Raw genomic sequence first — 15,000 nt, forward strand, 5'->3', positions numbered from 1 at the left:
TTTTTATTACCACAAACTTAATCCATTCCCGCCGGGGAAAATTAATAAAAATGAATTTTTTTTTTGTGAAATGTCTCTACACATAGATGACTCTGCTAGTGCTTAGCCTTGCCTGATTTCACCTTTCCTGAATTGGCGGGAAAATGTATTTTTTACTAGTGCCATGAATGACGATGGTGTTATTTTTTTTATAAACATTATAATTACTATGTTATAAACATTAGTAATAGCAAAATAAGATACATAAAATATTTTTGTAAATTAAAGAAAAGGATAAACGGGGAAACAGGCAGTACTCGTAATTGGCTCATTGGTGACTTAGTACAAGTGTTGCCATCTATGTGTAAAAACAATTAAACAAGTAAACTCACAGGGGACATGGCATGGTATGCCCATTGGCAATGGGTTAACAAAATTACAGAATGCTTTAGGTGTATTAATTCTTAAAAAACACACATATATATACACTTCTGCTCATTATCTATTTAGTCTATTTACTGAAACATTATTCAAATGTTCATAAATCTGATACAAAAGATTACAACTTTTATTTCAACATAAGATCAACATTAAAAACACCTACCTGGGAAGCCATTGATCTTCAAATATTCTACTTGGCGAATAAACTGTTCCAGGGTACCCTTTGCAAAGGCTACATGCTGATCCATTGCGAATTTTTCTTCTTCTTTTCATATGTGTCTGATCTGTAAAAAAAAAAATAATAATAATAATAAAATAAAAAAATAATAAATAACTAAATGATAATTACAATATATATATATATATATACATATATATGTATATATATGTATATATACATGTATGTATGTGTGTGTGTGTGTGTGTGTGTGTGTGTGTGTGTGTATGTGTATGTGTATGTGTATGTGTATGTGTATGTGTATGTGTATGTGTATGTGTGTGTGTGTGTGTGTGTGTGTATTTATGTGTATATCCCCTTGATGACAGGTGAAGAAAATTTTTTTGAGATCAATGGCAATGCGCCGACTTTGAGCGGAGGAGTTCGGTACATCAAGCCAAATCAGCAGCTCGTAGCACTTTGGTGCACTGCGCAGCGTACAGCCGCATGCCGCAGATCGAGTGGTTTGTTTGACGCCTCACGGTAAGGGGTTGAATATGTATATATATATGTGCATCTATATATATATATATATATATATATATATATATATATATATATATGTATATATCTAAATATATGTATGTGTGTATATATAAGTGTATATACATATATATATGTGTATATATATATGTATATATGTATGTATACATCTGTGAATATATATATGTATATATATATATATATATATATATATATATATAATTCTACTGAAATTATGTTGACTTGTTTCTATTTCTATAAAACCTATTCTGATGATTGTTTAGAATCCCTATGCTCACCCAGTCATGATGATACTCTAACCCTCTACTACTTGTATTTGATAATTATAAAATAAATAATTGTCACATGTGCATAGTAATACATTAACTACTTGACAGAAATCTGTAAGGAGTTATGCAGTCATGGTAGTGTTTATCATTGCAATGTAAACATGACGAGGGGCTTATAAAAAAAAAAAAAAAAAAATTGATCTTTCTTTTCTGGCATATATGTCCTTCATTTTTTATTTGTGCACCTTTTGCCACAGATGAAAAAAAAAAAAAAAGTTTAAGTTTATATCAAGGTAACCTTTCCATACATTTTTCTTCTTCTTTATTTGAATTCCTGATTGTCATCCAATAAACAACACAGTTACTGTTAATCTGGCCCTATATTCAGCGTGACATGATGAAAATATCACCACTCAGAGACTAAGTTCACAACATCCTCACACAGCCAGAGTTTTTAATGTCTGTTTTCTATAGGTTGGCACAAAATGCTAATGAAGTGGGTACATGGGGACTTCCACCCTTTGTCTTGGGAATAAATAGAAGGTATGAAATTTAGTTTTGGATTTTGGGTTTGAATGATACTCTCCGTAACAAACACCTTATTTTCTGCCATTTTATCCATTAAAGACACAGTTTGGATTGTACCATATGGTTGTGTGAAACAAGCTAGCCCAAAACCTTTTAAGACCTCTTATTGCAATTTACAATTACTTAGTTTTTAAACCATAAGCAAGTCGTGACGTAATACTTTTGTTGTTGTGACACAGTATCTATTAGTTTTTATAATATTTTTGTCAGTTTTGGGAAGAGAGAATCCTACTTCCTTTGAATTCAGATTAAATTACCTTCCTGCTTTGGACTTTTTGGACGAAAGTTTCTTTCTTTCTTCTTTCTTGGTGTAGGGTTTTAGACTATTGTTGTCTATATCCCCTGGATCTTCTTTTCTAGGCTTCTTGTTTCTTAAATGATGTCAGATAATCTTGTTGTTTGTAGGAAAATCTTTGTATGTCTTAATATGTAGTACTTTATTGTAGATGGTTGATCTGCACCTGTAATCAGAAGGTTTATATCAATGTCATTTATGTTTACTCGTCTTAAAGCATCTTTTAGTTTTGTTCTGTGAGAGTTAAATCTTGGGCAGTGTAAAAACATATGTTCTATTGTTTCTTCTTGGTTTATGCACCATCTGCAGAAAGGGTCATTTTCCATTTTCATTCTATATAAATGTTGTTTTAGTCTTGTGTGTTTGGTTGAGATTTTTGTGATGCATGTATCTAGTTTTCTGCATTTGGCTCTGGTCCAAGGTTTTTCTGTGTTGTCTTTGATAAGGTAATTTTTTGTGCCTAGGATTCTTTTTAAATTTGATTCCCATTGTTTCCTATTTCTTAATTTAATTTCTTTTATAATATAATTTGGATCTTGTGGTATGGACATGGGATTATGTATTTCATGGGCTTTCTTTGCAGCTAGGTCTACGATTTCATTTCCTTTGATATTCTTATGTGATGGAATCCACTGGATCATAATCTTTTGTTTTTGTGTTGAGAGAAAGTGAATATGATTTTGTATTTCATATGTGATCTGTTTATAGTTTAGTGGTTTGGGATTTTGTATTAATTGTAGTGATGATTGTGAGTCTGTTAGTATTATTGTATTGGTCAATTTGTTATTTAGTGCGTATTTCAGTCCTTGCTTTATGGCAAATAATTCTGCATGTGTGATTTCTGTTTTAGGAGGCAATTTCCAGATAGTTGCTATATTTTTGTTTTGGATGTAGATTGCTGCTGAGGTGGATTCTGGGTCTCTTATCTTTGAGCCGTCAGTGAAAATTCTGTTAAAGTTTTTATAATTTGTATTCATTAATTCCAGAAATTGTTTTTGAATAATAATTTGAGGAGTATTTTTTGTTGTATTGGTCGTAAAGTTGACTTGTATGTTTTCTGAAATATCATACCATGGGGGTATTGGGGATATGTTTGGTATTACATTTGGGCTTATATTTAGATTTAGGTTTATTTTTGTTTCTGTTGCTCTGTGGACTAGTGATCTTTTATCTCTTTGTGGGTTGTATTCTTTTATGCATTTCGTTATTTGTTGTTTTACTGGTGTTGTGTTTGGTTTATTTAAAATTTTTGTTAGCTGAATGCATTCAAGTTCTTTTATTCTGTTTGATAAAGGTGGGATATTTGTTAATGCTTGAAGAGATATGATTGGAGTTGTTCTAAAACATCCTGTTGCAAGCCTTAATGCTTGGTTTTGTAATGTTTCAAGTTTTCTCAATTCGGTTTCTTTTGCTGCTCCATAAACTGTTAGTCCATATTCAATTTTTGGTTTTATATAGATTTTATAGAATTTTAATAGAGTTTCTCTATTTGCTCCCCAATTTAGTGAAGTTAGTTTTTTCATTATGTATATTCTATTAAAAATGTCTACTTTTAAGTTTTCTATATGATTTTTCCATTTTAGTTTGGGAGCATCTAATGTTAAGCCTAAGATTTTATGGCTTTAAGTATACTTGATTTCTGTGTTGTCTATCCTTATTATTGGTAGTTGATTTATCTTTTTGTTTGAAAAACACATTAATTTGCTTTTTGTGAAGTTTATTTTCAGATCCCAGTGATTGGCCCACTCTTTTAATTTTTGTAGTTCTGTTTCTATTTTGTTTGAGGCTTCTATTAAATTTGTATTACTTGTTAAAAGGGTTATGTCGTCTGCATATATTATCTTCTCAGTTTCTTTTGCTAGTTTTAGATCATTTAACATTATATTAAATAAAACTGGGCTTATTGGTGAACCTTGAGGTACGCCACTTTTTATTATTCCTTTCTCTGATGTTTGATTTCCAATTTTTATTTGGAAGGTTCTTTTCTCTAACAAATTATTTAGCCATTTTAGAGGTTTTCCTGTGATGCCTAGCTTTGACATTTTGACTAGAAGTGCTTCATGGTTGACTGTATCAAAGGCTTTTTCTAGATCAATGCATGCTACTATTATATATTTTTTGTCTATGAAAGCTTTGTTTATGTGGCTGTCAATTGTATGTAGTGCATCCGAGGTATTTTTATTGGGTCTGAAGCCGGTTAAATCTATGTCTAGCTTGTTGTTGTGTTCTAGCCACCATATTAGTCTTTTGGTTATTATATTTTCAAAAATCTTGCCAATGCATGAAATTCTACTAATGTATCTATATGAGTTTGCTTCTGAAGGGTTTTTTCCTGGTTTTAATATGGGGTTTATTAGTGCATTTTTTAGTGATTCGGGATATTCTCCGTTGGTCCAGAGAGAGTTGATATTGGTTAGAATTGACTCTAGAATGTTATTTGGAGCGTTCTTATAAAGTTCATATGTCATTTCATCTGGACCATATGCTTTATTGTTTTTGGTGTTATTTATTGCTGTTTTCAATTCAAGGAGGGTTATTTCTTTACTTATTTCATTGGTATTCTTTAAGTTAAATAATCTTTCTTTTTCTAAGTCTGCCAAAAGTTTTTTGGGTGTATTTACCGTTTCCATATATTCTTTTTTAAATTTTTCCAATTTTTGTGCAATTTCTGTTATTGGCAGATCGTTTTCAATTAATGGATATTCCATTGTAGTTATTTTTCCTGTTAGTTTCTTTAGGAAATTCCAAATCGTTCTTGATGGGGTTTTAAAATCTAATGTTGCACAAAACTTTCCCCATGATTCCTTTTTTGTTTGCGTTATTGTATATCTTGCTTTTGCTAATGATCTTTTATATTCTATTTGATTTGTTAATGTTGGCTTTTTCCTCCATTTATTATAGGCTTTGTTTTTTTCTTTGACGATATCATTACATTCTTTATTCCACCATGGTTTGTTTGGTTTGTCTTTGTATGCTCGTATTTCTAACTTAAAATGTTTAAGGGCGACATTTTTTATAAGTTCTGAAATTTCTTTGAGTGAAGTTAGGTTTCCTGTTTCTGTGCTATTTAATTCTTGTTGAATATCGGTCCATCCTTCTTTTGTATATTGCCACTTTTTTTCTTTTAGTAAATTATTGTCTTTGTATGTGTTATCATTCATTATTACTGATAAGTGGTCGCTGTCTAGGTGTAATGCTGTTCTTAGTTGGATATGACTTAGGGTTGGTGATCCAAATATTAGATCTATGGTTGATTCTTTGGCGGTTTTAGGATCTATTCTAGTTACTTGATTTTTAGGGGTTAGCATTATTAAATTATTTTGACTTATCCATTTTATTATGTTTTTGCCTGTTATAATAATTTGTCTATTACTTATGTTTTTGTTCCAGTAAGGATGATGGGCATTGAAGTCCCCCATTATTAGTTTCGGGTCTGTGATTTGGTCTGAATAGTATTGGAGTTCTTCTGTTCTTATATCATTGCATGGGTTATATATTATTAGTATATTTAGCCATTTTCTTTTGTAGTTAACTTTTATTCCCAGGGTTTCTAATTTATCACTGTATATTTCTCTTAATTTGATTTCTTTGAACTGTAAATCTTTTTTTATGCATAATGCTAAGCCTCTTCCTATTTGGTTTAATCTGTCTTTCCTAATTATTGTATAATTACTTAGATTAAATTTATCTTTTTCTTTTAGCCATGTTTCTGTTATGGCTATTATTCTTTGGGTTTCTTTATAAATTAGGTAATTTAGGTTGGTTCTCTTGTTCACTACGGATCTTGCATTCCACAGTATAAAGTTTTCCATTTCAAAAGTCAAACAATTCTTTTAGCACATTGCTAATCTCATTTGTTACGTCAATTATGTTTTGGATTATTGATTTGTCTGAGTTGAAGTTGTTTATTATTTTTGTTATTATCTTAAATATGTTTTTGGCTAATTTTATCCAAGAGAAGTCTTCTGTGTTTTTTTCATCGTTATCATTTGAGGTAGCTTTATGAATTAGTGGGGTTGGTAATGACCATGTTATTGGTGAATTCATTATGCCTTTTTGTTTGTTTTTTTGGATTTATTTTCTTTTTGTTCTTGTTGTGGGTGTTCATTTTCATCTAAACATGTGGTTTGTTCTGTGATGTTTGAAGTTCTTGTCTTCTTTCTGTTTGGAGTTTGGTTATTTGTTTTGTTTGGGTTTTTTTGGTCTAGAGTGAGGCTTTGTGGTTCTGTTAATGTCTGTGCATATGTTTGCGTTCTGTTGTCTTCTGTAGGTTGAGGTGTTGTGATTTCATGTACTTGTTCTGTGTTCTGTGTTTGTTTAATTTTGTTTGGTTGTTGTGTTGCAGTACTTTTGTATTTTGTTATAGGTTTGAGTTGTTGTAGCTGTTTTTTTATCTCTAAGTTATTTGGTGTTTTGTTTTCTTTCTTTATTTCTTGTGCTGATTTGTGCACTTTGCATTCTTTTGTATTTGGTGAATGGTTCTCATCACAATAAAAACAATGGGAGGTGTTCTGGCAATCTTTGAAGTTGTGTCCATATTGGCTACAGTTACTACATCTCTTTTTGTTCTTGCAAGTTACTGCCCCATGTCCATACCTTAAGCAGTTGTAACATTTTAGTATAGGGAAAGTATACTGCCTGACTTGGTAGCTTGTATGGCCTATGGCTACTCTTTTGGGTAATGTCCCTCTGAAAGTGATCCTTAAGGATTTGGTGGGAATCCACTTTTCTTTGCTTGTTTTGTCATCATTTTGCTTTTTTAGTCTGATTACCTCTGTAATTTCATTTGGTTCATATCCTAAAGGACTTATTTTTTCTTTGATGCTTTCTATATCTGTCTGTTTCTACTGGGAAGATAGTACCATAGGAACAATTTATGTATTTGTTTGAGGTAGGTTGCTTACATACTATTTCCCATTCTCCAAGTTTGTCTATTTCTTTTAAAGGTCTTAGTTTTGACATATCTTTGACTTCAAATCTGAGGGCTTTGCCTGCTCCTAGTACTCTTAGTGAGTCCTCTATTATATATTTCTGGAATTCTGAATTATTGAGTGCTTTAGTTAATTGTATTGGGTTGTTAAAACTTGTATTTGCAGATCCATCTTTTAAATGTATTAGTACCACTGAATTTTCTTTTCCTACCTCCCTATTTGTTGGGTTGTTACTTGTTGTTGGTTGGGGTTCAGCCTGTGTCTTCCATCCGGCTTCTTTGTTTTTCGGTTGTTTAGAAATTGGGTTATCTTCGTTGTCACTTTCTAGTTCTTCTCTTGTTCTCTTTGTTTAGTTATCATGATCCATGTAATGGACTAATTCAGGATCTTCTCCTGTATTCAAATTGGGTTCAGAGTCCATGGAGTAAGGGTTAGATTTCACTAAACTCGATGTTGATGTTCACTCTACGGAGTTTCAGAACGCTTTTCCGGACGAAAGTTTCGATGTTGTTGACAACAATAGCAACAACAACAACAACATTTACTTGATCTATTTACGCATCAGATAATAGTTATATTGCAATTCTTGAAATTATTATGACCATAGGTTGACAATTTATTCACATAAATATTCTTTAAGGGGTAGAATATTCAAATTTATTTTTTCAATAACCTTACATTCTTTTAAAAATATAATGAACGGAAATTTCAAAACGCCATAATGTAGTACGGTTATAAGAGAGATAAAATGTCATATTTCTTTCGGTCTGCGACTTTATTCCAACAACTTATAATCAAATAATAGAAAACAGGCACACACACACACACACACACACACACACACACACACACACACACACACACACACACACACACACACACACACACATACACACTCACACACACACAATCACACACATACACACACACACACACACACACACACACACACACACACACACACACACACACACACACACACACACACACACACACACACACACACACTAACACACTAACACACTAACACACTAACACACTAACACACACACACACACACACACACACACACACACACACTAACACACACACACACACACACTAACACTAACACACACACACAATAACACACACACACACACTAACACACACACACACACTAACACACACACACACACACACACACACACACACACACACTAACACACACACACACACTAACACACACACACACACTAACACACACACACACACTAACACACACACACACTAACACACTAACACACACACACACACACTAACATACACACACACACACACACACACACACACACACAAAAAAAAAAAAAATGAGTGCGGCCACATTACGTTTTTTTTACTCACTGACACATGCCCGTGTGGGGGGGGGGGGGGGTTCTTGCAGATGGATTCTATTGCAAACCCAAGTCAAGATTGACAAGGAGGGGGTGGAACTGTGCCCTCCTTTTCAGTAGATATCACTGTGTACGCATTATCGTATTTTAAAGGTCCATCCACACAGCATACATATCCCCGAATAAAGAAACAACTTTTCAAAACCTTTATAAACCCCAATCAATTATTTTTTTTTTTAATATGTAATTTCAGACAGCCTTGTTAGCCTACCTATGTGTGTATTTACACACAGTGTAAAAGCAGAACATACATATACGCGAATAAATGAATGATCCAACATCGGAAGCCCTTTAGCCCCACGAATAGAAAATCCCTTTAAACCCGCCTCAAAACCCTTTGAAAAGCCCGCGCTTCCGCCTGGAGCCGTGATTGGCCGGCGGTTGGCCTCCGGACCACACTTCCGAAAGGCCGCTGAAGGAACTTCCTCGGGAAGCTCAAGTCTCGAGGAGGGAACAGGCAGGAATAAAGAGAGTAAGAAGAGTGGTGGAGAGGAATAAATATCGTCTGCAACTTTTAAATTTAAGAGTTTTTTTTTTGTTTACTTTTTTATTTAAGTTCGTGTGTGTGATATTCAGGGACTGACAAGAGAATTTCGTATTTTTTCAGTATGTTTAATTTTGTGAATGTGTTTGATAGCTGATATAGATGATATATATGTCAGTACATCCAGCATAAACGAATCCTTCTGCATATTCTGTTAAGATACACGTAGCACTTGTAGAGCACTCTTGCCAGAATCAGTAGATTTGTCAGGCTTTGCCAGTGTATATCAACAAAGTGACGGACAGCCACTTGTCTCTGTGTCTCAAGCATGTTGGATTTATGACAATCTTTCCTCATTTATAAGTGGATTGAGATATGACCAGGCCATAGTAATTACGAGCACATCTTTAAATCCTTCTAATGCAAGTTAGCATTTAGATAAGCCCACATATTGTAAAAAGAGAATTTATTTAGGCCATTTATTGTATTTCAGGGAACAGGGGGATCACAAACATCAGAATGTATCTCAGCAGCACACAGTATCAGAATTGGACTTTCCGTGACGAACATGAAGTGGCAAAGTTGCGATTTCAGGCCAATCATGACTTCATTGCAAAATTTGGGAGCAGTATGTCAGTAAGTCTTATTTTATTTGTATTTATATGTAAAGATTTCTATGTTTATGCATGTGTTATTGTTAGAGGCAAATTTGTTGTCATATTTTCATCATCATCATCAAGGGGCTAATGCCAGTGGGGGCACATGGCCATATCCACCCTTTGTTTCCAACCACTAGGGCTCCAGGCAGGCCCTCGGGCCATCTCTAACTCCTCGCGGCAGGTCTCGTCAAGCTGCCCAAGCCATGATCTCCTAGGTCATCCCACAGGCCTCCTCTTCCCAGGATTGCCTCACATAGAGACAACCTGGTGGGTGCGGTCATCCACGGGGACACGAGCAAGGTGCCCATATAGCCTGAGTTGGCGATCCCGGATTATGCAAGTAACAGGTCCCATGCCATCTTACGGTGTAGTCGACGGTTGGACACATGGTCTTGCCTACTGTACCCCATAATCCAGCAAAGAGACTTATTACAAAAGGCATCAAAATGAGACTCCAAGTCACTAGATAGCGTCCAGGTTTCACTTCCATTGAGCATAACTGGCAGTATCAAGGCCTTGAGGACACGTAGCTTGGTCCTTCTGCATAGGTACCGACATCTCCAAATACTCTTGTTGATTGAGTTCATGGCTCTTGCTGCCAGACCAATCCATCTACTGACTTCTTGGTCTGGCAGCCCATAGATATGGACTACACTACCAAGGTATGCAAAGCTCACTGTGACTTCAACATCCTCACTGCAAGCATGGATCGACTGAACAGGTTCTCCTAACAGGCCCCCAAAGTCCTGAATCTTGGTCTTGGTCCAGGAGTCCTAGAGGTCTCCTGGACCAAGACCAAGGGCTTCGCCTCATTGCCAAATCCATTGAGCGCTGCCACCAGTGACTCCAGGGACTCAGATAGGATAGCAACATCATCGGTAAAGTCAAGATCTGAGACCTTAATATTGCCCAGTGTTGCTTCACACTGACTTTGGGTAATAGCTCTGCCCATTATCCAGTCCATGCAGGTGTTGAAAAGTGTTAGTGCAAAGACACAGCCTTGCCTCACCCCTGAATTAACAGGGAAGAAGTTTAACAGGCCCCAACCACACTTTACATTACTTTCAGTACCAGTATATAGGCTTGCTGTTAGACCAATAATCCATGTTGGAATTCCCCTAAGTCTTAGAATCTCCCATAACAATTCTGATGTACCAAGTCAAATGCCTTCTTGAGGTCACTGTAGGCTGCACAAACAACCCACAACCAAACTCACAGTGGTGTTCCACAATTACTCGAAGCGCTAGGGTACTGTCTATTGTGGACATGCCAGGAGTGAATCCAGATTGCTCCGGTCTCTGGTGCCTCAGTAGGTAGTCGTGGATCCGTTTCAGAAGAATGTAGGCGAAAACCTTGCCTGGTATGCTGAGCAGTGTAATGCCACAGTAGTTGCTAAAGTCCCAATGATCCCCTTTCCCCTTCCACAGAGGGATGATCACACCTCTCAACAGGTCAGGGGGAATGGTACCAGACTGCCAGATGGCAGTCGAGACTGCATGCAAGCCCCGTGCCATAGGTTAACCCCCAGCCTTTAGCAGTTCAGCAGGGATATCACATATGCCTGCGACTTTCCCACACTTCAGCTTGGAGATTGCCATCCTAACCTCAGTTAAGGTAGAAGGTTCCTCATTGATGGGCATGTCTGGCAGAGGTATTGTGATACCACTTGCATCCAAGCTAATTGTTGGAGGGTCTACCTGGTACAGCTGCTCAAAATACTCAGCCCAACGTTCACAAATCCCAACATGATCTCAGATGATCTGGCCATCCACTGAGCAGACTGCAGTCATCTGCGAGGAGGGCTTTGAGCTCAGTTTTCTCAGGGCTTGGTAGGCAGGGTAGGCAGGTAATTTGCCAAGAAATGGACTTCAACCTCCTCAGCAAGGTTCCTGATGAACTGTTCCTTGTCCCTTCGCAGTAGTGTCTGAGCCCTATGCACCAAAAAGTGATGCAAGTCCTGATTGCCATTCATCTGAGCCATATGACACGCTTGAGTGGCCTATAATGTCTCCGGGGAGATTGAATTCTGGCTTGCCCTTGGGCGTACGCTAATGGACTCCTGTGCTGCATCGAATGTTTCTGGCTTGAAGGACTCCCATAGAGCAACTGGGTCCATCAGGTTTTCAAGTTCTGTTAAGCGATCAGAGACTGGAGGCGAACCCACAGGCACACTCATCCTCCTTCAGTCTGTCCAAGTGAAACACCCTTGAGTGGCCACTAGAGGGACGAGGAGTTTTGAAGTGGTAAACCCTGCAGTTCTGTAGGATCCTCCATCGAGTGCTGACAAGAATGTGATTGATCTCCTTGGCCACAGTACCTGTATCACTATACCTTGTCCAGTTGTGTAGGTTGGAGCACTGATACCAGGAGCCGGAAATCCTCATTCTCTGGGACCTAGCAAAGTCCCGGAGGAGGAGGCTGTTCTCACTGCTGGGATCAGCTCTCATACTGCCTCGGGCAGTTGCTCTGGGAGGACGCCACCTCTGCCACTCCTGCCAACGCTGCCCCAAATAGCAGGCTGTGGGGCCCAATGTCTGCCCCACAGGCTTCATGCTGGGTTGGCACCTACCGGGGCGCAAGTGGGACGAATAACTCTCATGAGTTATCTGGGAGGAGGTGGGCTAGCAAGGCCCACCACCCTCGAGCTGCCCCTTGACCCTAGGGTGGCTGAGGGGCAGGAGTTGGTACCGAGCCAGGGCATGTCCACACGCCAGTGGGCCATAACTCCGTACCTCTTAGCCTGGGACCACAAGGTTTCCATTGGTGGCCACAAGGAGGCACTGCAGAAGTCTCAATGATAGAGAGACTGTGAACTGACAGGGGAGGCTTATGCAGAGCTGCTTCCTTTTTCGCACTAGGCTAACCAACAGTGGCAGCTGTAAGCGAGAAGGCATGCAAGCACTTAACACTATATAGGCTACCACTCATCTCCTGTTATTTTTCCTAGATAATTTAAGTGTATCATGAAGAGGAATTGTACATGTTTAATTGTAATTGATAATTCTTTACAGTACATAGGCATTCACCAACTCCACATTGCAAAAATTATTCAACAATCTAAATTGCCATGACTGGGTGTTCCCTTTGGGCACTTCCTGAGGGGAGGGTTGATCGGGGGCTGTTTCCCCTAACACCCTCCCGGCAAACATTGCCATCACCTCAGTATGTACGTAAGGTAGAGCTGAAACTTGGTAGCACTGAGTAGACTCAGGGTTACCATTCTTGTCTGCAGATTATTTCTTGTACATATGACTATAACTTTTAGTCCAATACTAGAATGTCATATTCAATTTGCTGAAGCATAACTGTAAAATTTGATAGTAAGATGTAAAATTCAGTCACACTGAAATTTTTAAAACAGTAAAGAAACATCTGTTGGTGCAGATGATATGAAGCCATGATTTTAGAAGATGCACTTAACCTAGGGAAGAAATGGACAAATAATACAGTACTGAAGTTAAGCCATTTACAAATATATTGATACAGAAGTTTGGTATCATAATATGATTGGAAACTTTTGTATGTATTAGTCCATTTACATGTTAAGCCAAGAGACACTGAATGCAACTATATATTCAGGTTGAATTTTGGTGCCTTTTGGCAATTTTTTTTTTGTTTTTTTTTGGGGGGGGGAACTAAGGCAAATTTAGAAAAAGCTCATGTCAATCTCTATGAATTTTATCGGTTTATGCTGATTTTTTTTTTCGTTGCAAAGTATGCAACATTGTGGGCTAATAGCAGTATGCAAGAGATGTGTCCTATCTAAAATTGATTTCATTGGTTTCCTGACCCCAACCTCTCTTTTAACCACAGCTCTAACCACTGATACCAATACCCCCTCCTCATTCTTTGCTGTCAACTCTACCCTGGTCATTACTCAACCCAGCCCTTCCTCTCTCTCAAAATCCTCCACTCCATCTCCTACTGCACAGCCTTCTTTATTGGCTACCCACTCTCACCTTATTACTACTCTTCATCCCTCTTGTCCTCCTCCCCACAGTAAAATTGCAGCCAAATGGGATAAATTTTTTGATTCCCCCTACAGCCCCTTACTCTAACAATACCTTCCTCTTCCAACAATGTCTCTAAAAAACAAGTAGGTAAAGTTTCACAGCTTTCTACCCTTCTGACATTATTCCTGATTCTTCACCACCTTCCCCAGTTACCTTATTTCTATTGCTCCAACTACCATTTCTACCCATATTACCCGATAATTGTTTCATAATAGCTCTTTTGTAGTTTCCCTCAAACAGTGTTACTCTCCCTTCCTCAGACACATAGTTACTCTCCATTTGATCTAATCACCCTATACAATTAACCCTATCCCTTTTTACAAATCCCTGCTATACTCCATTTGCTCTCCCCTCTTTACCCTTTTCACTACCATTCTATCCTACAGCACTCTACAACCTTTGACATCTGACAGATTTCATCCTTATTGTTAACTAATGTTTACCCTTTTCACCACAATACTTAACCATAGTTCCATATGACCTTTGATGTCTAGCATATTTATTTGTTTTAAATATTAACAATTAACCATTATCATCTTATTACATAGTACTGGTGCTGTGAAGAAAAGTGTACATACATATGGCTCCACATGTGCTCAGTCGGCAAGGAGTCTATTAGTAGGCCTTAGTGACCGATCCTGATTTCTTCATTCCTAGAATTGGTGGGAAAATGTGTTTTTCTTTTTAATACAATTGATATTGATACTGTTATTATTGTTATTGATGTTATGATTATTAAATTGTTATGAAAATCTTGGTAACGTTTACAACAGTGAAATAATGCAAGAGACACTTTCCAATGGTCAATGAAAAGGGTAAACAGGTGAGATAGGTAGGATTAATAACTGACTCCTTGGCCACTAAGCACTTGTAGAGCTATCAGTTTAAATATAATAAATATACTTGCATTACAGTGGGCATGACATGTATTCTTGCCACATATGCCAATTGGGTTAAGAGTGTTAGTTGTTATAAATTTTATTACGTTTTTACAGCCACAGGAGAAGATGCAGTTCTTCCTATCAGTTGAAGAGGAGCACATAATGGTAAGAACTACTGTATTATATCTGAATCTCAATTGCAATTTGATTAAAATATAGGGTGCTGTATGTTAGCACATATCACGCTTACATAGGAATTGGCTTTTGGGGGGAAAAGTAGGGAAAGATGGGTGAGGGTGGCTCAGT

General features: G+C 37.2%; 2 protein-coding genes across 14 annotated transcripts in view; one reads left to right on the forward strand and one right to left on the reverse strand.

Moving 5' to 3' along the window:
• Positions 1–7,739, reverse strand: part of LOC125030351 (BRISC and BRCA1-A complex member 2-like) — a 30,487-nt gene extending 22,748 nt beyond the window's left edge. For 2 of the 7 annotated variants that reach the window (XM_047620353.1, XM_047620351.1), the window contains exons 1-3: positions 7,436–7,739; positions 2,256–2,459; positions 584–704 (exon numbers count right to left, since the gene is read on the reverse strand). In XM_047620353.1, coding sequence (XP_047476309.1) covers positions 584–595 — 12 coding nt within the window. In that variant the 5' untranslated portion in view covers positions 596–704; positions 2,256–2,459; positions 7,436–7,739. The remainder of the gene's footprint in view (positions 1–583; positions 705–2,255; positions 2,460–7,435) is intronic. The other 5 variants (XM_047620354.1, XM_047620352.1, XM_047620348.1 and 2 more) reach the window with 4 other exon arrangements.
• Positions 7,740–8,980: 1,241 nt separating this feature from the next.
• Positions 8,981–15,000, forward strand: part of LOC125030620 (cyclin-H-like) — a 24,969-nt gene continuing 18,949 nt past the window's right edge. The window contains exons 1-3 of one of the 7 annotated variants that reach the window (XM_047620781.1): positions 8,981–9,129; positions 9,635–9,777; positions 14,809–14,859. In XM_047620781.1, coding sequence (XP_047476737.1) covers positions 9,661–9,777; positions 14,809–14,859 — 168 coding nt within the window. In that variant the 5' untranslated portion in view covers positions 8,981–9,129; positions 9,635–9,660. The other 6 variants (XM_047620782.1, XM_047620785.1, XM_047620783.1 and 3 more) reach the window with 6 other exon arrangements.

This window comes from Penaeus chinensis, chromosome 11, assembly GCF_019202785.1.
Source record: "Penaeus chinensis breed Huanghai No. 1 chromosome 11, ASM1920278v2, whole genome shotgun sequence".
In the NCBI taxonomy this organism is placed as follows: domain Eukaryota; kingdom Metazoa; phylum Arthropoda; class Malacostraca; order Decapoda; family Penaeidae; genus Penaeus; species Penaeus chinensis.